The following is a 27,998-nucleotide window of genomic DNA, read 5'->3' as shown; positions in this document are numbered from 1 at the left end:
TGAAGCATCAGGGTCTGATGGGTGTTGACTACCTCTGCTCAGTGCGGAGAGAGCTCAGATCCAAACGCAGCCCAGTTCTGGGTTCCCCTTTTTCTAAGCCAGCTGGTCTGGCTTAATATCACAACCCGTTCTTTCACGTTCTTTTTCAAAAATCCTTTTCTTGTTTGATACAAGGGATTGACTGAGCAAACCCACAGCTGGAGCTGCTGGGAAACCTTCCAGGTGAAGACAAAACAAAAAGCACAGGTGAGTGACCTGGAATAGAAGAATGGAGGGTGTCGGATGTTGAAGGATGTAAAATCTTCAGGAGTTTTTTAAATCTTGCTGGAAAAAAGGGGTGCGTTGATTGGATAGCAACAAGTATTAAAATGGAATTAGATGAATTAAATTAAAGTTGGAGAAATTGTTTTTCTTTTGGTGGCTGCTTGGTGGCAGCAGAACCAACATGATATGACGAATGTGCAGTCAAATGGTTGCCTGTTTACACGTCCTGCAGTTACAGAATAACATTAGCATTTGTTTCTAGTCACGTTTGTGGACACCCAACAAAGTCCAGAGCAATATTCATTCTGTTTTAGATGTTTTTAATCTTCCTTGAGAAAACATTTTACTCTTTAGCTGCCAAATGTTCAACTTAACTGTGCAGCTTTAAATCTTGCTGTTTTTGTCCGGCAGCAGAAGAATAGTTTGAAGAACATACTAAGAACATATTCAAGTTAAATTTGCATCAAGGAACTTTTAACTGAAGCCTCGTGCAGGAGAATGTCGTATCTTGTAGTTTCAGATAGGTTGCTAAAATCTCCAGCCTGATGTCTTAGCTCTTTGTATAAATGAGGTTGATCATATTTGGCTTAAACTTTCAAAAGTACCTTGATGTTGGTGGTGGAGACCAAACATGGAGCTAAAAGCAGGCATACTGGTCTTTGATTGACCAGTTAGGTGATTGTTAGCTATATAAACTTATGTATGTTAGGTTTACAGCTTGTTTCAAAGCCCCTGATTGGTCAAAAGGATATGTTTATAATGTACTGTGTGCAAGGGAGTCAGACTTCCTTGGGATACAGATTCTTGGTATCTGAGATATTTGGTGATTTGTTTGTGACATATTTCCACAAATCCACCCACAGTTTTGTAGGTCACAGTTTTGTGGTTTTCACGGGGAAACAGGCAGGAATTGCTCAACTTGTGGTTTGTCTTTGTTTTCTGCCTCCATCGCTTCCTCCACCTCCCTTCTTCCTTTATCTCTCACATGCTCATATTACTTCTGCAGTACAGACACGAGGTTAGACAAGTTCACATCTCGAGCCACCTTATCAAACTTGTCCACTGTTAAATTAAAAGGAATAATTTTGTAATTTTGCATAAAGCTGCAGGCTTCACTTCGCCTCAAAGCGCTGTCCCATTTTTAATGACACTTGAAATAAATGTGGGACGCTGCTGATTCTGTTTAAAGGGTAAGGTTTCCAAGAAAAGTAAAGATGATATGAATTTGAACAGTGATCAGAGTCCACATGGCTTTATTAAAATACAGTGTCTGCAGTAGCTGGCTCGGTTATATTTACTCAAAAGCCTTGTGTTATTTAAGGTCAAATAGCAGACAGTTTCTCTATGAACTCAACTGGATCGTTTCCAATCAAATGACAATCAAAGCAATGCTAAAATGTCCCACTTCTTCTTACAGTGCTGCCACCATAGTTCAGACGAGAGAACAGGTGATAAATATTTAGTTTCAGCTACTCCTCACAGGAATGAAGCTTTATGAGTACAGGCAAGCGCTTTCTGGGTTTGGACCTGCAGCCTGACAGGAGGACGGCAGGAAAAACCTTCGATCTCTGTTTTTGTTTAGTCAATATCTTCCTAAAAACATACTAAAATGAATCTTTATTCAGAAATAAGGCAGCAAAGCACAGGACTTCCCTCATATTAAGATGCTTAAACAATATTTATGAAAACTCTTTGTAAGTACTGCACTTAAGTACTACTTTGATGTATTTTTAAATTTTTACGCATGTGAGCAGGAAATATTTTACTTTATTCTAACTAGAAATATTTGACACTTCAAGCTTGGATTTCAACAATGAGAACATAAAATAGTGGGGCCCCTGTCACAGATGTCTGAGCTGTTGCTATGTGACTTCTCCTCTAAGCAAATCAAAGATTAGAGAAAAGTCTAAACACTGATATTAAATTTATCTGGTGACCCTTTGAGGCCCCCGACCCCCAGGTTGAAACCCAACTGACTGATTCCTCAGGACTAACAATCTAATAATGTCAGATAGAAACACACATCAGTCCCAGGAGACACTTTTACTACATTTTGCTGTGAAGCTATTTTTAATAGGACTTTGAACGCAGCACTTACTTTGTCGTTATGAAATAATTAGAAAACAGAAGGTGCACGGTCAGTAGTTTCCACTGAGAGGCAGCAGTGCCTTTGAGCAAAACTCTGCCAGAGCCCCAGCCAACATTAAACCGTGTCCTCTCCCTTTGGAGCCCAGACCTGTTGAAAACACGAATTAAAAGGTTTAAACAAAAAACAAACGCACTGGGGAATGTGTTGATCATCCAGTAACCTCGGCCTTACACAGTTTTATTGCTGTTTTCCGTTCAAAGTGTCACTTCGGATCTGATGTCTTATTTCTTTTGTGTGTTTGTCCGCGTGTGCGTGCGTGTGCCCGTGATGCTGCCGCCTCCTGACGCCCAGGTGCTCGCTGACAGCCGGATGGACTGAACCGCTGGACGGATAGACGCGGAGAAAGCCACGCAGGACATGCGGGAGTGAGCGGTGGAGGTAAGCGTCAGGCGCTGCGGGCTGTGTTTATTGGACGGTGTGGATGTACCGCAGTGTGTCTGTGTGTGTGCGTGTGTGTGTGATGCGGGGCGTGCGGGCTCGACACGCAGTTAGTTTGACTGATCAACAACAGGAAACAAACAGAAGAGGGATAATCCTTCTCCCCTTCAGTCCTTTCCCTCCGTGGATCGTTTCCTCCCCTTAATAACGAGGTCAGAAGACGCAGAAACGCCTCTCGGGTTGCGTCTCCGTGCGCGTGGAGAACTTATTTCCAGACTTGTGTGTCGGTGCCGGGTCGTGGTTCAGCCTCCAAGCCCGGTGATCAGGCTGCGTGCGGAGCCGCGGACGGAGCGCATTACCCGGCTGGGACTGGTGGAACCACTCGGGAACTTGTGAGCCACAGACCGCGGAGCCACATGAGAAGTGGAAGCGCTTTTACTTTTCTGCAGCAACACTTGGTAAGAGAGCGGAGGGACGAGTTGGCAGAAGTTTGATTCAGGCCAAAATGTGCCGCGTCTCCATATTGATCCATCCACAGGCTTTCCAAGGTGCTTATCTGCACCACGGCCTGAACAGCCTCCTGACAGTAGGAAACTCTAGACCTGGATGTAGACTCACTATTTAGGTCTATTTAAGCCAAACATGGCACCAACATCTCAACTCTGATTATTTGTTCATTTCTTTGTTTTCTTTGATAAGAGATCTTCGCCCTCGGGGAGTAATGATCAGGATATTTCACATATTTAATTGACTGAGCAATAAATCCTGTTTTAAAGACAGTCCAGGCGCTACAGGCTGATAATGAAAGTTACTGCTGGTCCTGAAGCTCTTTGTTAAAACACAACTTCACAGTCAATGTGCACAATTTAAACTAAAGGGCTGAAGGTTTTGACTCTTCCTCTGTAATAGCAGGGTCATAAGACAGAGGATCGGGACGTCATATATTTGATATTCAACTTTCATGGGGCAGAGTTTGGGATTAATCAGATTATAGTTGCCCAGCTGGTAACTCTGCTTTATTTCTCTGGTTTCCAACCTTTTTGCCTGAATGAAGCCGGTGCACTGGCCATGTGGACAGCAGTCAGGAGTGGATTTAGAGACTCTGGGGCCCTTGGCACCATCAGGCACGGGCCCCCCAAGGCCCCTGAATGCAGCTGGGCTGTACTTTGACTTAAGTAAAATTGAATGCAGCCTTCCATCCACTCCAATTGGAATAATGGCTGTTTTTGTGTTAAAGAGTCAGCGGGAGTAAATGTCTATTTTTGCATTTTGCTGTTAATGAGCCCTCAAATGTCTGGAACCGATTCTCACTCGAGTCCGGTTCATCAGGCTTTTGCACAAAGAGAGAAGCTGTATCCTGCGCTGTCAGACTGATATCAGTCACTTATGCTGAACATGTGGTGTCTGTGCCACAGAGTGACTCATTCACTGCTTATAGAGGGGTGTCCCCGACCAAACCACATGTATTAGCTCAGGTTCCCAGCATCTACATCTGAGACCTTAAAAGGGAATTTGAGCAGTAATTTAGCCTGTGCTTGTTTTTTAAAGTTGATGAGACTCTTTCAACTTTGTTGTCACAACGACCGGCCTCATATCAAACATCCAGACATCACCAGTGTAATTTAGCCACTTTTGAAACTTAGCACAACTGCACCCCGGTCGACTGGTGATCACCTATTAGTCTATATTCAAATCCTCGTGCTGATTGATTGGTAAAACTCTGGTTGAATTATCTGTTTACAGGCGAATAAATACTGAATCTGCCTCATGTCTGATTTCAAGTCTAACTATTCTCCATGTAATGTGCTTCATGTGCTTCTGCACAGTTATAAAGGCATTTATAACTTACAGCGCTGCAGCCTTGAGTCAGATGGACTCAGAGGAAAACCAGCGTGTCAGAGCAACTAGTGGACCAAATAGTAGAAAAATAACTTTATTATTAGGATTATCTGTAGTGTTGTTATAAAAAATAAATCAAATCTTATTTTTTCCAATATTATTTTTCACAAATACAGCAGCACAGTGGTTTAGTGGTTAGCACTGTTGCCTCATAACAAGAAGGTTCCTGGTTTGAAACCCATCAGGGGCCTTTCTGTGTGGAGTCTGCATGTTCTCCCTGTACTTGTGTGGGTTTTCTCCAGGTACTCTGGTTTCCTCCCACAGTCCAAAAACATGTATGTCAGGTTGATTGGTGACTCTAAATTGCCCATAGGAGTGAGTGTGAGTGTGTGAGGTTGTTTGTCTCTATGTGGCCCTGTGATGGACTGGGGACCTGTCCAGGGTGGACCCCTGCCTTTCACCCAGAGAGAGCTGGGATAGGCTCCAGCAGATCCCTGTGACCCTGGTTAGGACTAAGGGGGTCTAGATGATGGATGGATCTTTTACAGATACTTTGAGGGGTGACACATCAGCACACTGGGTAGCATTGTTTCCTCAGAGGGTTGTGGGTTTGAACCCCAGTGGACCCGGGGCCTTTCTGTGTGGAGTCTACATGTTGTCCCTGTGTCTCTGTGGGTTTTCTCCTCCCACAGTCCAAACACATGCAGGTGTTGGTTGGTTGGTGACTCTAAATTGGTGTGAAATTCTCGAGTGTGTGTCTGTCTCTGTGTTGGATGGATTTAGAACTAACTTTGTGCATTTCTGAACATTTTCCTAGTTTGTAGATTGAGCTCATCAAACACAGGTTTAAATTTATGACATTCACTGTGATGTTGATGTCTGAACAGGATTGGTTATCAATAACAGTAAACTGTTTGTTACCTTTTTCTGAGCGTCAACAATTAGAAATCAATTAGTCCAACTGTTTTGATTATTGAGTGGACATTTGTTAGTTTCAGGTTCTTTAATGTAAAATTTGCTCCTTGTCATTGTTTTCTGACAGTAAATATAATATCAGTTAATCAAGCGAAGAGTTGGCAGATTAATCGATGACTAACTGTGAACATTGGTTGGAGCCCTGCCTTGTAAATTTGCATTCCTCTTGTCTGGTTATTTTGTGGTGAATTTGGATCCACAACATTTAAATGAAAGCTGTTGTTGTTTGTCAGTTCTGGAGCTCAGTGCTCTAATCGCTAAATTATTAAATCCAAAATGCATCCTCACATTTGTTCTTCATGTGGACCAGTGTCTGTGTCCACCTGCTGAGTCTCAGCCCAGTGTTCCTTCAGTTTGAGCTCTGGGTTTGGTCTCCACCACCCCCTGAGGGAAATCTCTGGCTCTTTAGCTGCTAAATGCTCCACTATGTTCACCAGCTGGTCTCTGACTGTGACTGCTGTTTGCTGCTCAGCAGGTAGAGGACTGTGAGATCTTTTTTTGAGCTGTTTGCTGCAGGTGAGACCGAACCAGAACAGTGACGTTGTCGGCTGTTGAACCAAAACAATGGGTGATAATTCTCTACGGGTTCACATCTTAGTGCGACGCCTCTCATATTACACACAGTCATTTGATCCATTAATGTCCTTGTGCCCTTTTATAGCATTAAACATTTCATTAGCTGCTCACAGTCAGAAAGAGGCTGCTTGTTGTTTTAAAATCGATCCAGAGTTGAGTTCCAGGTAGATCTAAAAAAGACCAGCCTTCCTGAAAGTCCCTGTGCAGCAGCAGGCAGTGCTAAAGTGCCTCACATGGGGACATTTACAGCTGTCCATCCTCCTCCTGTCTGTCAGCCACCACCCCCACCCCTTCAACCTCCAGCCTCCCCCGCCTTCCCTGGCCCTCAGACACAGAGACATGCAGAGTGTCCTGCCAAGGAATACAAGGGCACTGCCACATGTCACCCACTAGCTGCTCTCTGCCTGCTGCATACTGTGCACACACACACACACACACACACACACACACACACATATGCACATTCACCCACTTTATACGTTTACACAGGGAAATATGCTTTTTCCTTCCCTACATTTATCTGACAGTTTGAGTGACTCATGGAGAAACAAACAAATATGGTTTCAGCTTCCAATATGTGGCAGGTTGGAACTACCGTAAAACCTAAACCATTTGAAACCTGTGCTGTTGTTTGAACACAGCAAGATCTGATGGCATCACTTTGAAAATAGTTTAAACTGCATGACGTTTCTCTGCTATATACCTTAAGTCTCTTGTTTACATGCTTTCACTAAAGTCAATCTTTGAATGCAGGATTTTTAGTTGTGTCGGACTATTTTTATAGAGCTTTTTAACTTCACAAACCTTCTCTGAGGTTCAGCATGTTGGAAGATAATTGGCAATGCAGAGAGAAAGAGAGGGAGCAGCTGAGGACTATGTGAGATGGCTGATTTCCATCTTTTCCTCTCTCAAACAGTAAGTCTTTCTGTCTGTGAACCAGAAACCAGTCGTATTGTTATTTGGGGTAAAAAGTTCATTCTTTTATTTTTGGAGTTCTGTTTTATGCTGAGTTTATAAATAGCAGGGAGCTTGTGTGTGTGTGGACAGAGATTTGCTGTCATCCTGGAGGAGATCAAACTCTACATTAAATCTACACACACACACACACACATACTGATTTTCACTTTTTTACGCAATCATTCCTCAACATCTCACGTCTCCGCTTGGCCTAAAATTCCCTTTTACTACAACCTGCTGAGTGCGCTCGTCTGTGAGCGCTCTAAATTTAAACTGTGTTGATCCTTTGCTGTTTTGCTGGAGTGAGGTAGGCTCAGAGGCAGCGTGACTCAGACTCTAGATATTCATGTAATGCTCTCAGGCTGGCATGTTGCTGCTTGCTGCAGAGCATTTTGATAGTATCACGTTGCTCCGGTTAATCAAAGTGTTTGGGTTGTTGCGGCAAAACACATCAATTATGTCCATGTCAGGGGCTGTCAGTTCATATTCTGCACCGTTGCTGCAGAAAACAACACGAGAGCGAGGGGGAATTACACAGTGCTGTTTATCAGGGCTGCAGCTAATGATTACTGTCGTGACTGATCAATCTATTATTTTCGTGATTACACTGATTCACTGTAGGTTATAAATGGCTGCTTTGTCTGAGCAACACTTTCAAACCAAGTATGATCAGTTTACAGCTGCAAAATGAAAATAAATAGTTTAAGCTTTTTTTTGTTGTTGTTAATCGTCAGAGATTGGTTTCATTCTTGTGAAAAATAAAAACAAATAAACATTGACAGCATCTAGGGCTGTGTCTCCACCACACCTGTAAAACTATGCTGGCCGCCCCGTTGAACAATGCTGGAAAGAATGACCTGTCATTGGACCTACTGTACTCATGATGTCTCTTTGTTAAAGCATCAACAGTGACTACGTTTTGGCTCTGGGCTGTCCTGGTGTTACTTCCTCGTTCTTCTCATATTCAGAAAGTGAGGAGGCCACAAACAAACAAACAAAGTCCAGTGTGAGGCCTTTAGTTTTGGTCTGAGTCCTTGGTTTTCACCCCCAGTCACACTTACACTTATGTGATATCAATAATTTAGGGTTAGAGATCAGGTCCATCAGAATTTGAGGGAAAAGCTTGTGAAGAAATTGTCTCGGATATAGATTTAATAAAAAATGAGATGTATAAAAACATCAGATTGTATTGGGAGCAGTGGCAAAAATACCTGATCTACACGTCCCAAATCTAAAATGAGGTTTAATATGTATCTCAAGTCATTCAGCAGAAAACTATGTGAAGTGTTTGGTTCCTGTTGTTTTTTAAAGCTTATTTATTATTTAAGTTGTTTGCTTTTCCACATCATTGTAAATGGAATATTGTTGGTTATTGATCAAATTAAGACTGATCAGACCTTTGATTAACCAGACAATGAGGCAGGATAACAAACTGCCAGCTCTGTGTTATACAACCGTCTCAATAGCATAATGATGAAAAACAAAAGAGCAACTGTTCTGATTTAAAAGCAACACAGTCACTTTTTCCTTTTTGTTCGACACCATCATCTTCTTACGTCTTCACAAATCCCAGTTTCATTCTCTGTTTGATCCTGTGCGCCTGAGGGCGGGCACCTCCTGAAAGCCAGCACGCCTTTTCTGCCACCGCCTCGCTCTGATGACGACGGAAACCTGCCAAGAAAACCTGTCGTGTGTGTTTGTGCTTGTGTGCATCTGTCTCTGCGTGTGTGAACATCCAGTTAACTCGGCAGGCCAGGCTCTTAAGCTTCACTTCAGGAGTGAGACACGGGTCACATGTCACACACACACACACACACACACACACACACACACACACTCCATGCACAGGTAGTCCCACACCGGTTTGATATTACAGGATAACACTTATGGTCTCACTTTGCCGTTTTCGTTCACGTCCTGTGTTTCGTGCCCTGTGGCACACAAGCTTCTTCACAAAAGTGTTGTTAACAATCCAGCTGCTAGAAGAAAATATCAGATTCCTTCCAAGAAAAATTCATAAGGCGTCTTTTCTTAAATGTCTCTTCCTGTTTAATGTGACAAGTCGGAGAGACAGAGAGGTTATATGAGGTTAAGTGAAGTGTTCCTAATCGGGGTGAGAGATAAAAGAGTGTGTGTGTTTGTGTTTACTGGTGTTTCCACGTGGTCTGAAATTCCTCATGCACTTTAGTCACACACACACACACACACGATGTTTGAGCAGCCAGCAGCACGGCTGAAAGGCTGAAGCTCAAAACCAGTGTGGCCTGAAGGGAAATACAACTCTTCCCATTTTTAATCCAGTCAGTTATGATAAAATTACACAAGACAAAGTGTGTGTTGGCATCTGGCAACATGGTGATGGGTAAAAAAAACACACTTTATGTGGAGGTGAAGCTGAAAAGGTGAAGTTGGTCTGTTATAGTTTCACTGTTCACTTTGATTTTCTGGTTTGTTTCTCGTCTTTTCATCTGACTTACAGTGAATATGCTAAACTCGGCTGGGGAACATGCGTAGCAGCTATAATGTTTACCATGTTAGCATGTTAGCATCTTAGCATGCTGCTAATGTCTGAGCTCAAAAGCATAAAACTCAACTTTCAAACGTTTAAAATGTCTCTTGAATTTGTTTTCACCAAACACATTGAATTGTGAAGTCTAAAATATAAGTACAGTTTTGTTATTGTTACATGACTTGTCAGCCTGTTATGTTCAGCTCAGAAGTTTCCTGCTTGTTTGTCACGTCTCGGCTCCACCCACGGAGGAAGTTTTCTGCCGAGCGGTAAAGACAAAATCTTGTCTTCAAATCTGGTTTTTCAAAACCAATGTTTTTACACAGAGTACTACGGTAGAGCTGAACTCCTCACTCTTTATTATTTGCATTCTGACATGCCCAGTTGTTTCACTTCCTCCTGAGCATAACCCCCTAAGGAAGCTGGTTAACGGGTGTGTCAGGGGGATCCAGCAGCAGTGAATGGACAGGCATGCAAACAGACAATATGTTGCCTGTCTGTGCATGCATGGCGGTTAAACTTTGCAATATAGCATGACATGATATCCACACGCAATCCATTTTTTCTAATGATGTGCAGTGTTTCTACACGTTTCTGTTGGCGGTTTTGTTTTGTCGTTTTTGTCTGCTTGGAAATGGTTGGATGTTGACACGCCACCTAATCAGAAGTGACACTTCAGATGTGAATCTTAAAAATAGTTTGTCCTTTTCCTCTAATCTGTGCATGTGACTGGAATTTATGCATTTTCTAATGTTTTAATGACTGTGTTTTATTTTTTCACAGGAGCCAGCCACCAGTTTGGGATTGAAAAGTGAAAAACCTTGAGGACCTGGAAGTCAATCGAAGGATCCAGAGGAGAAAACGTTTGTGACAAAGAGGAAAAAGCAGCAGGGAAAATAGCGAAGATGGGGAGAAAAAAGATTCAGATAGCACGGATTATGGATGAACGGAACAGACACGTAAGTGCAGAGAAAACTTTTCTGTAAACGTGGGGCCAATTTAACATGTTGTGAATAATCACTCACATTTACTTTTCCAAAAAAGGCCAAAGCTCCCAAGGTGTGTTCAGACACAAAAGACAGGTCTCCATTGTCTTGCAAACATTTACTTGGAGAGCCCGGAGAAATGTCTGTGAACGTTTCCTGCTGCTGCCTCTTCTCTGGTTGGAAAATGTAAAAAAAAAAAAAAAAAAAAAAAAAATCAGACCCAGTGGCCCCTAAAGTCCTAATGAAGGGATTCAGGCAGGTCCCTGTCCCTGCAGCCTTTCCTCCAGCCCTCGTTGGACCAGTACCACAAGCTCACACTGCTAACCTCAGCCCTGCAGCCCTGTGACAGCTTGGTGTTCTGTCTGAACACAGTTATTCTCAGGATAAAAATAAAAATATTATTATTGGATTCATGTGAATGAAAAGTTTTACACTAGAACCAGACATTTTTCTCTCGTCATGTGGAGAAAACAAAAAAAAAACACAAACCACAAAAACAGACTCTGACATCTGCAAGGATGAATATATGAATATGCAGCTAAATGACATTTTGTCATTAACAGTATGTGCATGGCTGCTACATAAACAGCAGATTTCAGTAATAACACATGACAATAATGAAATGTGTTCAGACCAATATGTGCCTTCAGCCTGGTTGGCTCCATGCACACAGTATTTCTACTGTTCAGTGATTTTTATAATGAGAAAACTAGTTGTGCAGTGAAGACTCGCCCTAGTCCTGTACCCCTCTTCCTGTTGTGCAGTGTTTCAGCTTTAAAGAAGTTGAGTTAGTCCAACTGGACTTTCTGGACTGTATCTTCTGATCTCAATGAGATCCCCTTCACCAGCCCCATGTTGTTTCCAGTCTCTCAATGGTCATTAATTAAGTTGTCAATTGCTGTTACCAATGAATCAGTATGTGAGAGAAGAGAAAACACTTATAGCTTTGATAGTGTTTCCTCTCATGCCAAATATCACAGCCCAGTGTCCCGTCTCGTCTGAATAAAGTCATAGAGAACGTTAACGTTAAAGCCAGAGGGATGAGGCCAACAGTGTCACAGATTCCAGCACTGTAGGATTTTTCTGTCCACCTCCCTCACACACGAACACAGACACAGACACACTATAGTCCTTTAAACGGGTGATATCATGTCATGTGATCCTCATGCGCCATCTGACCTGCTTTTTCAACACAAAACATATGACGACTGATGAGACTTATTATTGTCAATGGGACTTTTGCACCAGTGTATTGTCTCACACACACAGATCTGAGCGCTCACACACAAGTTCTGTCTGGGGGGAGCGGTTCCTGACTTCCTGTTTTGACAGGAAATGCAGGCACATATGGTTCCTGACCCCCCGTAACACAGGGCTGACCTCGTCACAGTCGTGTTTCCCTGGACCCCATGAGGAGCGAGACTTTATCTTCCAAGTCTTATTATCACCGTAACTTTAGGAGAAACCATGTTAACTACAACGTGGGTTTTATTTTCGTAGCTGCGGTTGTGGTTGCTGATATTTGGAAATATGGTGATACAGAGAAAAATAGGTCCAATGGTGACAAGTTAACGTCTTTAGTTGAAAAGTAAAGGTGAACAGTGAAATGTTTGGTTTCAGCTTTGACCCATTGTACCTGCTGTGGTTGTGTTGGTGCAGTTTTCTTGTGCAATGAGGGAAAATTACCAACGTTTCACATAGTTTCACTTCCAGTGGTTTAGATGATCTGTGGTTTGTTTACAGCCTCTCTGGTCTTCAGACTTTTAAACTGCTGGACCTACGGTGAGATCTCAACACCTCTGTAAGTTCACAGTCAGGAGGCACAAAAGTACAAACCAAGCTGAAATGAGACAGAAATTTCTGCCCATCATTTTTGTTTTTTTACCGTATTGGCATGAATATAGGACAACGCTGTTCTACAGGTCTTGTTGAGGATAAGAAACACATTTGGTCCTGAATAAACACAAACACAGCTATGGCCTGATGATGGTGCTGGGTGAAAGGTCCAACCTGAGAGGAACATGAATGAAGGAGGCAGATTTCATTGCAACCCATCCAGTGGTAGTTGAGGTAACTGAGTCTGGACCAGTGTTATTCGTGGTTGTGACTGCAGCCTTTCCCTGTTTACGTTGTTTTCTCCAGGTGACGTTCACCAAGCGTAAGTTCGGGCTGATGAAGAAAGCGTACGAGCTGAGTGTGTTGTGCGACTGTGAGATTGCGCTCATCATCTTCAACAGCACCAACAAACTGTTCCAGTACGCCAGCACCGACATGGACAAGGTTCTGCTGAAATACACCGAGTACAACGAGCCCCACGAGAGCAGGACCAACTCCGACATCGTGGATGTGAGTAACACACACACACACACACACACATGTACAGGTACTGACACTGGACCTATCAATTAGCTGATTGACAGAAAATCCATCTGCTGTAATCTCAGTAATTGATCAGTCATTTCTGAAATTTAAATATTTGCTTTTTTTGTTTGTTTTTTTTAATAGTAAACTGGTAAACGGGTTATTTTGGACCAGCAATAAATTTGTGTCAGACAGTTTTCTGTCATTTCTTTCGAAGCAGGCCTATCTATGCCAGATTATCTATTAGCAGTTCTTGTTTGCGTCATAGCCAAGGTTGTAGCAACGACTGTTACTGGATAAAATTGGTCCTGAAGTAAAATGAAACTATGACGATGCTCAGGCAGGTTCTGGCTCTGTAAAGGGTGTGTGTCTCTTGGATGTTTATCCACGGTGAATAACGGTGATAATGATGTCTACTGAAAGTGTAAGTCGCACTGAAACTAAAAATAATCTGGGGAAGCGCCTTAAAGTAAGTGCATCAACAGATTAATCCATAGTGAAAACATTTGTTAGTTACAGCTTCAACTAGCTGGAAAAGGCAGGAGGGGTGGTAAAACCAGAACTGGGATGAACTGTGTGTGTGTGTGTGTGTGTGTGTGTGTGTGTGTGTGTGTGTGTGTGTGTGTGTGTGTGTGTGTGTGTGTGTGTGTGTGTGTGTGCGTGAGTGACAGCAGTGTGCAGCTTTGCATCAGCACAGGGCAATACAGTACGTACTACACTGAAGCTTGTTCTGTCTTGACTTATGTAATAGTGTTAGGAGAACACAATAGCAAGCGTATGTATGCCTCTGCAAACACACACACTCACTGGACACACACTCGCACATATGCTGTGGACTCTGGCCAAGCACGCCATGTCACCAAGGTCAGACTTAAGCTGTCAAAAGTCAAAGAGCAGGCAGGAGTCCGGTGCTGCGGCTCTGACAGGGGCAGGAAGCAGGAGGTTTTTCTGCCTCCTGCTCCTCCTGGACTGAGTTGAGCATCATCTATGTGGAACATAAACACGAAAACTGTTTTGAGCTACAGATTTGACGAACAGGGTCTGGTCTTGATTTGACGAGTGCAGGCCTGAACATTTCTCCAGTAATTGTACCGATATCCCACACAAGAGAAAAGCAGTTATGTCGATTCAAGCACCTGCTAATTAAGATGGAAAGCATCCAAAGTTTGCTCATGAGCTGTGGCATCATGTTGGTGCTCATTGTGTGCACATGTACATGCTGTGTGTGTGTGTGTGTGTGTGTGTGTGTGTGTGTGTGGTGTGTGTGTGTGTGTGTGTGTGAGCACCTGAGCCTTCCCTCCACGCGGCCCGCCACATGGCCTCTTGGCCAACCCTGTCAGAACCAGGCTTACATGCTCCGTAATCCCCTGTAATCTACCACAATCCTGTTTAGCTCGTTACTCTAAGCTGTGCAGGCAGCCTCTTCATGTCTACACCCAGTGTGAACCGGCCCGGTTATTTACTGCAGCCCCTTCATTTCCTACCTCACCGCCTTACTCTTCCTCTTCCTGTGGTCTCAGATAATGCTCTTCCTTTTGTTGTCTTTGCTCACCTTCTCTGAGCAAAGACAACGTGAGACTTTTGTGGTTTTGGATAATGAGATTTCAATTTTATTGTATTGAATTTGTGTCCGTTACTTTTCCCTTTTCTCAACGTACTTTCATGTGCGTATATTCAGCAGAAATCCTCCCAAGGTCATCTGATAACCTTGGTTTTAATGCTAGTGACTTTATTATAGTATTAACTGGATTTTTTACATCATGTTAGAGTCGCACTAAGGAGGTATATTCAGAAATACACACGACTATGACTAACAATATTTATAGGATACATTTATGGGTACTTTTTCTTGACTTGACAGAGAAGAGTATCTTGTCCAACCAGATATATTAAATTCACAGTCATATATGACCAATAAAAGCATCGCTCTTATTTGAAAACATGCTCAATGGTCAGTAATAGTCCGTGTGTCATGCTGCTGCTTCACTGGGTTACATCACTCATGTCCTGGCGTCACACACGCTTCACATCGACATACCACTTGTTATTGACAATGCCACTGCTCGGTGCCACTCCCTGGTATTTCTCTGTCATACGCTGATGATGTGTCTCTTTTGTTTTGTGTCAAAGTCGTATGTCTCTCTGATTACTTGCATGTCATTAATGTTCCTCTGGCTCATCCCGTTTTCTCCCGGCCCTACGTCACAGCGCTAACACCTCTATCTGTTTGATGTAAAAAGAGGCATATGTGAGTGGATCAGCAGAGATATGCTGTGTTCATGTGCCACATGTCAAACAGCACAAGTCAAAGTCACGTGCTGTCTAATTAGCATTTGCACAGGACCACCAGCCTCTTGACATTGGCCATTTTATACTGAGAAGTAGATTCTACCATTTTAATCCACAGGGTAAGATGGTTCTAACGCTTTGAGTGTGAACTTCACTTCTTCATCTTGGAAACAGTTTAAAAAAAAAAAGAGGTCAGGGTCCATTTCCCAGCTCTTTCCAGAACTTTGTGCAGATTGAACAAAAGAAAAGGCCATGATATGACGTGACAGGAAACCCAAAATAGCCAGAACGGTTATGTTAAAGTAAAGACGCACACGTGCTTTAGTTTTCTGGACTAGTGTTGAGTCTGCAGCTTAGGTTGTTCTTGGTTTAGTGTGATTGCTCTGTTAGCTGATAACGTTTGATTCCTGGCCCGCGATTAAGCACGGTTAATCTCACCGCTCTGTGATTGGATGACGACAAGGACTGAAGTCTTTAAGAGGCATGTGTAACCTCTCAGGGTAACCCAACAATACATGGCACAGTGTGGTGCTGAGGTGGCTGTGCCAAGGTCACGCTCCTGGTGCCAGAGCGAGTGGAACAAGCTCAGCGTGTTGGAGCTGCCACTGGTTGGGATGTTAAAGGAACAGTCCAACATTTTGGGAAAAGCCAGCCGTTAGTCTGAGAAGACATGGTTAGCCTAGCTTAGCATAAAGACTGGAAACAGCTAGCCTGGTTCTAGCTACACCTGCCAGCACCTCTTTGGTTATTTAATCTGTACACAGAAATGTAAAAACAATAGTTTTAGATTTTCACGTTTGGACTTTCATGGCCAGAAACAGTAGTTGGTGCTGACAGAACCGGGTGGTCTCAACAGAAAGTCCACATGCCCTCATGAAACAGGCAATGCCAGAAACTTATAGTGGCTGCTCACTGGGTGCAGCTGGTGAAGGAGCCAATACCACACTGTCAAACTGGGCACATGCTAGAGATCGCTGAGCCTCTGCTACTTCTGCAAATATTAATTTGTTGATTGTTTTTGCAGCCAAATGTCAGGAAATAACGATTCCTTGTTATTGTTAAAGACAAGGTGCCCATGTGACGTCTTCAGGTGTCATAGAACCCCCAAATATTTAGCACATCTGAGAAAGGAAGCAAGAAAATTGGAAGTTGTGAGATGAAATTTCAGCCTGCGAAGTGACTTATGGACAAAAGATTAACAAAAGCTCTTTTTGGTTAAGTGACTGGTCTTTAGTCACTTCTGGAGGAGGGACACGGAGTAAAAAAAGGGGGGGAAAGTGAGGTACAGTGGAGTTGGAGTGTATGATAGCGGGCCCACATGGCTGTGAAAAGACACAATGAAATATCTCCCAGGCAGGAATTTAGGCAAAGAGAGGCTCCTTTGTTTTGGTCATCTTTTTTTCCCTGATGTAGAGGGATGGCATGTCCCTGTGAGTGTGTGTGTGTGTGTGTGTGTGTGTGTGTGTGTGTGTGTGTGTGTGTGCAGGCTGCAGGCCAGATAACTATCAGCTTATTGTATTGTGTTCATTTAGCCTGGGAACCTTACTTCTATTTATAAATCTGAGGAGTTCTGCATTCCTCACTTTTACTCCGTTAACCTCATTTTTACTTCGGGCGGCTCTGTGGTGTGTGTGTGTGTGTGTGTGTGTCTGAGTGTGTGTTTAACCATGGCTCCGTGCTGTTTCAGATTGGAAACAGATGAAGTTTTCAGTAAAGTCGAGCACACACTCAAACACGCACTGACGCACACATATGCTCGCAGAGTAAGTCCAGTTCCTTTGTGTTGGCTGAGATCCCTCCCTGCTAAATGGCTGGAAACCGGTAGTGGTCTAAAAATAGCCCAGAACACGGCTAAGAATAGCCATGACGGGCTGCGAGTGTGTGTGCCTGTGGTTTGCTGTGAATGACTGTGTGTGTGTGTGTGTGTGTGTGTGTGTGTGTGTGTGTGAGAGCCGGGGCAGGAAAATACAGACAGAAGCAACTTAAGACTGAGTCTCAAGTCTCAGTTCCCGACAGCCTCTTCTTCTTCTCCACTTCCTTTTTCTCCTCTGTCCATTCAGTTTACCGTGTTTCCAAGCAATAGTTTAGAATATTTCACTTTAAAGTTGTGTAATGTTTCTAGTTTTCATGTTCCTGATCAAAACTTATTGATTCTGGTATAAGAATTTATATACTGGTTTTGAAATACTCTGAACCTTTTTGTTAAAGTGTTAATTTTTTACTTGTTTGATCCTTAAATAAATAAAAAAACATGCGAGAGGTTTGGAGAAGGAACTGTGTTTTGTAGGAAATAGATGTTTTAAATATAGAAAACCTGACACTTATTTTTAAGTGGCCAGAAAACTTGAACAACAGACGCTTACAGACCAAACTGTTCTAAGGACTTAGTTCTTGGTGCTATTTCACCAAAGAACGGACCCGAGAACTACAGACCTTTTTTCTGTTTGCAGTCACGTTGTTGAAGTAAGAAGCCGCCTGGTGGTTTGCCCCACACACAAATTTTCAGCTTTCGGTTTGATCCATCAAGATCTCTGGATTTTCCGTGTCAGCCTGGACTTGAGTGTTGGTCCATTTGTGAGTTTTATTCCATGTCGAAAGCTGCTGTTCACGCAGCTAAAACCAAATCGCAGTCGAAGGTGCTGCATGGGCTCAGTGTTTGGGGAACCAATGTGAACGTACCTCACTCGTGGGTCCTGTTGTACTGAAAAGTACCTACTTCAAAGTAGGAGCTAAAAAAATCCCCCAAGACATTGTTCTAAGAACGATTATAGCTCTGAGTTCCTGCGGTATGACAAACACAATAGAAGGGGAACTTCTTCCAAAGGTTCTAAGAACTATGAAAAAGTTCCTCCAGTTCACCTAATGGGTCTTCCATGAAACAATCCTGCGTTTCTACGTGAATAGTTGTAAACAGCTGTGATATAGTGTCACCAACAACCATATTTCTCTCTGAAATGTAGTGCGGAAACAGTAAGTAGCATAAGATGAGAAAACTAAAGTACAAGTACCTCAAAAGTGTATTTACGTGCAGTACTTGAGTCGATATATTTGACTACGCTGCTGAGTCAGGGAGGTTTTATAGTTGAAGTTTTCCTTTGAAGCTCATGCAGATCAATGAATATGCATAGGAAACATGAAGTAATTGAATATTCATCAATTACCAAACAGGTCTAGGAAACTACATTGGTCTTTTTCCACTTTCTCCATCCAGTATTGTTGGTATCAAATTGTGTGGAAATATTAGTCATTTTCAGCTAAATACCAGCAAATTTTTAGGACATTGTGTGGACAGATTCCAGGAAAATAGGTGGAAAATAGAGCCTTTAAATTAAAGCATTGCTGAAAAATGTTATCCTGGCTTCTGGTCTTTGTGGATCATGTAGTTCTATAAATATGTTTCTCTAATTTTGGACAAAAGTTTTATTATAATCTAACCACAAATAACTGCCTCAGATCATTGCCTTCAATTTACCTATAATTAGAGCCAAATTACATAATAGTCAATATAAGATTATTAGTGTTTGAGGAAATTTGTTGCGTCTTTGTGTTTCACACAAATACGTGTTTCTCTAATTTTAGAGAAAAGTTCCATCTGCTGCCTGAGCGGTAGAAGTGGGATGGTGTAAAAGCTGCATGTCGTGTTCCTTGGCACTCGCTTATTTCATCAGGAACTGCACACACACACACACACACACACACACACACACACACACACACACACACACACACACACACACACACACACACTCACACAATGGTGCACACATGTACTTATAGCATCATCAGACGTGAAGTGGTGGCGGAGGAGGAGGCCACCCACGGAAAAAGAGAGAGAGCAGTGGAAGGAACTGAAAGTGAGAAAAGACAAAATAAAATCGATGGAGAAGAAAAGCAGTGAGGGTGGAGGTATGGATGCGTTTCGGTGTGGGTGGGGGGGCCCTGGTGTGATATTATGGCGTCCTCCCGCCCTCCTCAGCTGTCCCCCTTTCTGGCTGGAGCTGCTCCAGGAAGCTGTTCCAACCACCTGCCACCACACACACACACATTCCTGGTCAGTGGTGGAACATAACTAAGAATATTTCCTGGACTAAAGTACAAATGTGAGGTACTTATACTTCTACTCTGCTAAACTATCAGGAAAAATACTTTTTTACTTCTTAATTGATGTAGTAAAAGTACTCATTATGCAAAATGGCTCAAAATACAGTATCATAGAGCATATTATAGTGTGTGATTAATACTCTTTAATCATGGGGATGATTTAAACTACTTTATATACCAGTATTGTTTTGTAATCAGTTTTGTAAATCTGAATCCTTGATAATGTGAAGTAACTTTGTAGTAAAAACTGCTATTAGAGTACTAAAAAATTGTGGAAATGCTCAAATAATACAGATACTACAGTACAAACTGTACTAAAGTATAGGACACTACATGTCAGGGAGAGAACTTAATACTTCTCAGTATAGTTTGGTGACAATACTTGTGTGTTTTTCTTTAAGTGAACATTTCCTTCTTTAAATCAGTCTTCAGACCAAAATGAGTCATTTCTCCAAAATAAAAGTCCAAAGTATTTATGATTAGATCCTCAGATTTATCTGGTGGCCCTTTGGGAGGCCCCCAACCCCTAGGTTGGGAACCAGTGGACTAAACTAACTATGTCAACTCTGACATTTTAAGGTAGGCTTTGCTGATAACTACTGTATTACTGCACTTTATGTCCTGCAGCTGTATCGTCAGTATTGTCGCTCTCTGGCTGTGTCGAGGTTAGTCGACCTGTTTTGTTGTTGAAAAGGCAGGAGTGGGCGCACAGTAATACACAGGGAAAGTAGGCTAGAGGAACTGGTTTTAATAGACGAGCCAGATTGACAGATTGTGAGGGAGGGATGGGAGTGACGAGGAACGCTGCGGAGCACAGGAGGAAAAAATAGCCTTCTACGGCCATCCCTTCAGGAGCCACGTTAGCATTGGTGGTAGCTGCCTCACCCTCCTCTCGCCACAGACCCCGACACCCCCTTCGCTCTAAGGCAGAACAGGTGGACATGACTGGGATGAGTGGGATAGCTGCACTGGGCCAACCGGTGTGTGTGTCTGTGTCTGTGTGTGTGTGTGTGTGTTGCAGTCATCCAGTAACAGAGTGGGGTAATGGGCTGTGAAGTGCTGAAGCAGGCTGCTGAGAGCCAAACCACATACTGTATAACACACACACACACACACACACACACACACACACACACACACACACACACACACACACACACACACTATCATCATCATCATCATCATCATCATCATCATCATGTGATCCCTGCATGAGAGCAGAGATTGACATGAAATGAAACTTTCTGTTGTGTCACTCACACACGTAAAAAGACTAAAACTCAGGAGTTTGTCTCTGACTATTTGTGATTTTTTAAAACAACAGTGTGTCGTCTGATTGTACTTGTGTTACTGTGATGATGATGATGGTGATGATGATGTGCAGACTGATGGGATATCTGCTCTGCTGGCGCTCTCTGGTGGTTAAAATAGACACTGCAGCCTCTGGACTTTGTTCATCAGTTGACTTCATGCAACCTGCAGTAAGCAGAAAACATTAAATCTGGTCTTCTGGTCCTGCTTGTTTTCCAACTATCTCTGCCCTGGACCAGAGACCTCCCAAGGACCAGGGTTGGCCCAGATCAGTGTTTGGTCTGAAACCATCACCAATTATCTTCCTACAGTTTTTCCAGGTACCTGCAAAGTACCAAGATTTGTGGACTCGCTGGGGGCTCTTCTGTCTCCGACTACAGGATGATGGGTTCAGGGCTACGTGGACTCCTTGAGACCAATCAAACATGTTGATTTTCTCCTTCCATGCTTATCTACATATACGGTTATTATAATGCATTTGAAGGGAACGTTGCTGTTATGACTCATTTAGCAGCACAATGAGGAAGTGAAACCAACATCAACAAACACAAGGACAAAGTTTCACTCAGCAAGGTTTTCCAGATGTTTACACGTGTTGTGTTTTTCTCCTCTGAGCAGACGCTGCGTAAGAAAGGTTTAAACGGCTGCGACAGCCCCGACATCGAGGCCGACGACTCTGCAGGCCAGAGCCCAGAGTCGGAGGAAAGGTACCGGAAAATCAACGAAGACATTGACCTGATGATCAACAGGCAGAGAATCTGTGTAAGTGTGTTGATGGTCTTCAGCTCGGTAGTTTCATGTGGTTTTCTCAGTCATCAGCTGAGTGACAGGGTCCTCCTGAATTGTCCAGCAGGGTCTGCCTCCCAGCAACTATGACATGGGGGTGTCCATCCCAGGCAGTAGTCCCAGTGGACTGCTGTACTCCCACCCTGGCATAGGAGGCGGTCTGGGCAACCACAGCCTGCTGCCCATCTCGCACACACACCCCTCTCTGCAGAGGAGCAGCATGTCCCCTCAGCGGCCCTCTAGCACTGGAAACGCAGGTTCGTACATATGAAAAACTGCACGTTTCCATTGGTGGAACCCAAACACCGGACCTCTGGGTGTCTGACAGTGTCTGGTTTTTGTCTGTGTGTAGGACTGATGGGTTCAGAGCTGCCCAGCACCGTGGTCTCCACTGTGGGTAAGACCAAAACCTCTTTATGTTCTTTCAATCACCAGTTAAAGGTTCAATGAGGTTCAATTCTACAATCTCACCACTAGATGCCACTAAACATTTCACATCTTGCACATTGCAACTTCAAAATGTTTTTCTTCAGCATCTGATCTTGACTTTATGACTGGATGAGAACTTTAAAAAAAAGCCGTACAAGAACCGAGAGTGGATCTTCTCCCTGTGCTCCGTGCACGCCTTCGGGACCTCTGGCCATGTTGTGGTGAAAAATATGAACCTCCATGTTTGTTTCCTGGCAGGAAACGGCGGCTACAGCAGCCACTGCACCTCCCCCGGGCTGCTGACTCCAGAGGCCGTGAACAAAAACATGCAGGACAAGAGTCCTCCTTCCATGAGCATGAGCCGCAAGCCCGACCTCCGAACGCTGATGCCTGCCTCCAACAAGTGCAGCAACATGCCAACTATTGTGAGTGCTTTCATTTCTTCTTCTGCTGTCACTTATTCAGCTTTACTGGTTTGATATGGAGGCAAAGTCCACTGTAATGCACGGAGACTGATTTTAATTTGTGCTTTAATGCTGCCCTCCAGTGTGAGGACTTTGACCTTATGTTGGTAAGTAGTTCCTATGTTATGAGGGGGGACCCCGAGACTCTCATTCCCTGTTTTTCTGAAGATCCCCTGAACTTCTCACCATAAATTTGATCAAATTAAATTAGAAAGTAAAAAACTAAACTGCAGGTAATTAGTCTGCAAATAATGTTGACAATACTTTTTATTTTTCTTTAGTGGAGACAAGGAAAGTTTATTTGTACAGCCTGTATTTTTGAGTTCTTAATAATGTTTGACAGAAAAAGAAAACATGAGGAACAGCTTAAAAACAAAGTCGCTATTGAAAGAAGATAAAAGCTGTAAATATAAAATACAGACACAACATGTTTAATAAACTTACAGACTCATTTTAATCAGAATTTAAGAATAAATATAAAAGTTGGTACTTTGCTGTTTGATTTCCCAAAAATATCAGATTTTATTTGTTAGTTTCTGGGCCACAGGTTCTGTACGTGTAGCAGAGTCAATTCTGAGCGGTTTCTCTTTTCTTTTCAGAACCAGAGAATAAATCACTCTCAGACCGCTCAGACGCTGTCGACCCCTTCAGTCTCCATCGCTGCTCAGACTCTCCCTGCACAGGGGATGGGCGGCTACCCTGCAACGCTCTCCTCCTCCTACGGCGCAGGTGATTACTACAGAACCACAGAGCTGCTCAGCTGTGGACTAGCAGGAGACTGGAGTTCCCTCATGTAAGGATCCGGTTAATAAGGAGGATTTTCTGTGTGTGTTTCCTCAGAGTTCTCCCTCGGCAGCGACCTGTCCCCTCTGTCTGGGTTTGGAGGTTCTGGTCTTGGATCAGTGAGCTGGCAGCAGCAGCAGATACAGAACCTGCAGCACTCGACCCTGGGACAGATGGGGTGAGCAGCTGCACTTTAAAGTTCACATCGTCTTTACTGTATAACTTCACATACACTTTAATTTAACGTGCAGCTGGTGTGTGTGATCGTGGTCCGTCCAAATGGGTCATAATCCGTCTGCTTTTTGCACCTGCAGACGTCACAGTGTGTGTCTGGGAACAGAATTATATGTTGTGGCTCCTGCTGTTTGTTCTCCAGCGTGAACATGAAGTTTGTCCTGTAGGAAACTGCAAGTATGTGTCTGTTTCCACCGGTGAGACAATGTGAAACAAAAATACTGCAGTAAATGAAAACGCTGCTTTCTTCGCTGGTGTGAACAGACACTCACAGCTTCATACAGGACGGGGTTCATACCCTCACCAGGAAGGAAACAGCACAGGTGCCAGCTGCAGTGCGCCCTCTGCTGGTACATGTGGACAGGTGCATGAGTGCTGTTTGTGTTTGTAAACCCTGTCTGGCCCATATTTACATATTAATGAGCATTTCCAGGTAACTAATTGGCGCCTATATCGTTCACAATCAGCTTTAGAATCAGGTCGGACTGAATGTAAAACTAAACTTTACTACAGAACAAAGCATGTTGTCTGCATCCTCCAGTCATCTTGTCTAGATCAACTTTAGAGGGACTGGTACTGATCAGAACAGGTGAACATGAAGCTGCAGGTTTTGGTCGTGCAGGAAGGCCAGTTAGAGCGTGTGGGGAGAGTTAACACATAAAATCTCTCTTCTCTTACAGGAACCTGTGTCAGAACTCAAACCTCAGTCTCACCTCTGGGCACCAGAATCTGCAAATCAAGTCTGAGCCGGCCTCCCCTCCCAGAGACCGGAACGTCGGCATGGGCGGCACAGGACTCGGCGGCGGCATGACCACAGCTGGGTACTCCACCTGTGGCCGGGGTCCCAACGAACCGGGCCGCTCCCCCGGAGACAGCGCGTCCAGCTGCGGGAGTTCGTACGACGGCAGCGAGGAGCGCGAGGATCATCACAGGAACGACAGCTTCCTTCTCCAGCATCTGTCCAGTCAGGACGAGCGTCACAGCCCGTCAGGAAAACGGATGAGGCTATCGGAGGGCTGGACGACATGAGAGCCGGTCTGAAGCAGAGGAAAAGGGGATGTTAGCAGAGTTACCTTATAGTGTTATTATTATTATTATTAACATTATTATCATCATATTCTTCTTGTACTGAGTGGGTGTGTTATATATGTGTAAAGGTAACATGTACATGAGTCACTGTGGGTCTGTTTTACAGTGACGCAGTGACGCTCTGCTGTATCTACAACATGTGCTGTAGCTTGACTTGTACACTAGAGGAGCGACTCCTGCTGGACAAACCTGTGAGAAACAGTCTGAAAAACAGTCGGGAAACTTTGAAAGAGGCTCAGACGCTGCTGAAGGTGATACAGAAATTATCAGTGAACAAGAGAAACTGAAACAAAACACAGTCAAATTTAAAGTTATCACTAAACCAACCTGAAGCGAAGTTTAAAGACTGGTTAACAGCTCGGCTCTGTCCCAAGTTAAAATCTACCAGCAACTTTTAAAGCTCCCTGACGTTATAAACACAAACACCCAATGGCAGCAAAAACTAAAGCTGCATTAGTTCCTTCTTCCAAATAAACAGGATTAAAACTGACGGTAACTCTGCCAAGATATTAGTCAGTTAAAAAGCGTAAGAATACACTGATGGTGCTTTTATTCTGCGGCTACAATTAGAGACCAGATATTAGTTTTGTCTTGAACTGTCTCCTCAAACACATCACGATGAAACTTAAAATCATCTAGTGTTGATACCAACAGACGTGTCAATGCAAAGAGCAGGATTTCTGTCGCCGACCTCCAAACGAAGCAAAAGTCTGAGCTGACTGTTTTCACAGTTTAAGACGTTCTTTGGGAATGTTTCTTACAGGTTTTAAACAAACACTAGTCCAGGATGGAGACAGACCCGTACTGAAGCAGCTGCAGAGTTAGTCTGTGTACATGTATTGCTTGTTTTGTGTGTGTTCAGGGAGGAGATTTACGTAAATAACGAATATGTTAAATGCACGTAAGTGCACAGGTATGCAAACTAACACAAAAGCAAAAGTGAAGTCTGGTACTCTGAACAGTGAAGCTACTGGTGAGTTTGGTAACACACGGATCATTGGAGCCACATGTGGCTGTTGCAGGTTCAACGTATTTGCACACATTATAAACATTTAGCACATCTGCTTAGGAACGTGTGGAGGGTGAAGCATGAGGAAAGAGATGGCGAGTAAGTACAGAGAGAGACAGAGAGAGAGAGAGGTGGGGAAATGAGAGATAAAGGTGACAGGAAGTTTTAGTGTGAGTGGTAAGAAAGTTGTTTGCAGCATAGAAAAGAAACTTTAGACAAATTTCACTTGATGTGAAAAGGCTTCTCAGTTTTAGTGAATTATTTTCAGCAGAACAAAATAACTAATTTATGGAAGCAAAGAAAGGCCTCGAGGATCCAAACCTTTTACCTAAACTACATCAAATCTTCAGCTTAATTCTGTAAAACTAAATTTCAAATACTGGTGACTTTTACTTTGAAAGTCATCCATTGGAATTGATGTTTTGGAATTTGACATATAATTAAAATTCATCCCAGTCTGATTAAGACCATTTGACTATTCTGCCAATTATTAAGACAGAATTTACAATAATGAGACTAAAGCAGTGAATCTTACTGCCTCTTAGAAAAGTTTCTAAGTTTAAAAACTTCAAATTATTGTTGTAAATTTCAGTCTGAAAAAAGTCAGAGTTATTTTCAGCCTGTTTCCATTTTACCTCAGTGGTCACTTTGCTTCCACACAACACGACCCGAGTTACTGTCATGAACCGAGCAGGGAGAACTCCTGAGGTCCAAACACTCTTGTCTTTGTTATGCACAGAGTTAGCACGTTAGCAGGATTTACCAGCCAGGATGAGGACTGCACTCTGGGAAGCCATAACCAACAGGACAGTGATGCTTTGCTGCACAAGGTTTATAGTGTTGTGTTTAAAAAAAAACAAAAAACAAAAAGAGAAAAAACAAGTTTCCTTCCTTATTTTCTGAAATTGCTATTTTTGAATGTTTGCAGTTTATTTAATAACAGTAATATAAAGAGCAGAGACAGGAAGCACAGGCACAAATGATTTTCTATTCAACTTTCAGGGAGATTTGAAGTCACTTAACCTGAGTGAACATCACCTGCTGCTGTCAGACCCAACACTGTGAAAATATATCTTCAGTAGACCCCTCTTCATTAACCCCTTTATATACAGTTTAGTCCCCCTGGTTCCCAACCTGAGGGTCGGGGGCCTCCGAAGGGTCACCAGATAAATCATCAGAGGGGTCATCAGATGTAGGTTGTAAACGTTTTTGTGCTGTTTTGGATTCAAATAAGAGCATAAGAAATGAAACCATGTCCATCCAGGTGCAGCAATAATTTAACCAAATCAAACCATAATCCTACTGATCCCTTGGATATTGATTATCTGGACAGGACTTTTCTCTGATCTTTGGTTTTTGGAGGAAAAACGGGATCATTCGACCTGTTAAATGAAAACGTGGCTGTAACCCAGTGGGCGTTTTGACACTGATCCGTGTTACTTGGGTCTGACAGCAGCCACAGCCCGGAGCTCAGAGTAGCTGGAGATCTGCTGAGTGACGTCCACATTTTTTATTTTACAGAGACACGAGTGGCTGAGGTTGTTCACATTTGAATATTTTGGTTTAAAAACTGTATATTTGGAGCTCAGACCCCCTCAGCCACAGGTCTGTACTGTACGTGCCCGGTTTACTGTCAGTCCAGCAGCTAAATTCACTAATCAAGTCCCTGTAGCTGCTCCAGCAGACTTCTGCTGGAAGTCCGTGGGTGGAGGTGGAGGGGGGACACTAATGTAACCACAGTATCACAGACTGTCTGTGTTTCTGGTTTGATCCTTTAATCGGTAACTGCCTGGTCAAATCTGCCCTCCACCTGTACTATAGAAGCCACAGTCACATTTGATTTACTGACATCAGTGAATGTCTGTACTGCGTCTGTACACCTTCCCTTCTTTACATGCACTAGTGCTTCTACAAGGTCAAGACTCACGTTTGGTAGCGGCATAAGCTGGACTTTGTCGCCATTTGGAGACAATGTTTCTCAGAAGAAAATAAAGTGCATCTCTGTTGATCATGTACAGCAGCTCCCTCACTCAGAAATGTGGTAGTATTTGTATTTTGCAGAAAAACTTTAAATATACAGGCTCTGTTACAAAAGTCTGTGTGGATTGTCTTCATTGCTTCGCTTTTCTGTTTCCTAAGGCTGCAGGTCTGTTTTTATTATGAGCCTGGGATGAAAATACAGTTTATTTGAAATGGATCAAATCATTTCCGCCCTCGGGGTCATATCACAGGGTAAGAATTCATTTTACAAATGTTTGCAAACATCTTTCAAATTAAAACCAGCACTTCCTGTCTTCTGGGAAACGTCTCTACAGGAACAGGTGAGGCCGCTGGTTTTTCCACCTGTCCCTGACCCGGACCAGGTGGGTTCAGACACCTGTTCACTTTGTCCTCCACCCCTCACCTGAGATGGTATCTTCCAGCTCTGCCCACACCTGAGCCAGGTGAAAGGGCTGAAGCCATTGGTTGAATCTTGTCACATGACCTTTTGAATGGCCGCGTTTGGCGT

The 27,998-nt window shown here is 43.2% G+C and overlaps 1 protein-coding gene across 4 annotated transcripts; it reads left to right on the top strand.

The window, feature by feature from the left end:
* The first annotated feature begins 2 nt into the window (after positions 1–2).
* LOC113124243 (myocyte-specific enhancer factor 2C-like) lies at positions 3–27,583 on the top strand. Of its 4 annotated transcripts, none has more exons than XM_026296789.2 (11): positions 3–246; positions 2,705–2,791; positions 10,431–10,606; positions 12,776–12,979; positions 21,314–21,457; positions 21,549–21,738; positions 21,834–21,878; positions 22,169–22,335; positions 22,974–23,103; positions 23,215–23,335; positions 24,072–27,583. In XM_026296789.2, the coding sequence occupies exons 3-11, from the start codon at positions 10,553–10,555 to the stop codon at positions 24,418–24,420; spliced, it is 1,404 nt and encodes a 467-aa protein (XP_026152574.1). In that variant the 5' UTR covers positions 3–246; positions 2,705–2,791; positions 10,431–10,552; the 3' UTR covers positions 24,421–27,583. The 4 variants fall into 4 exon arrangements, with proteins under 4 accessions (XP_026152574.1, XP_026152575.1, XP_026152572.1 ...); XM_026296787.2 differs by having other exon boundaries at positions 7–246; positions 21,546–21,738; XM_026296790.2 differs by lacking the exon at positions 24,072–27,583 and having other exon boundaries at positions 5–246; positions 23,215–23,339.
* Positions 27,584–27,998: the final 415 nt, after the last annotated feature.

Source organism: Mastacembelus armatus, chromosome 12 (genome assembly GCF_900324485.2).
Source record: "Mastacembelus armatus chromosome 12, fMasArm1.2, whole genome shotgun sequence".
NCBI lineage: Eukaryota > Metazoa > Chordata > Actinopteri > Synbranchiformes > Mastacembelidae > Mastacembelus > Mastacembelus armatus.
Note: the sequence above shows the minus strand (reverse complement) of the source record. Positions and strands in the feature narration are given on the sequence as shown.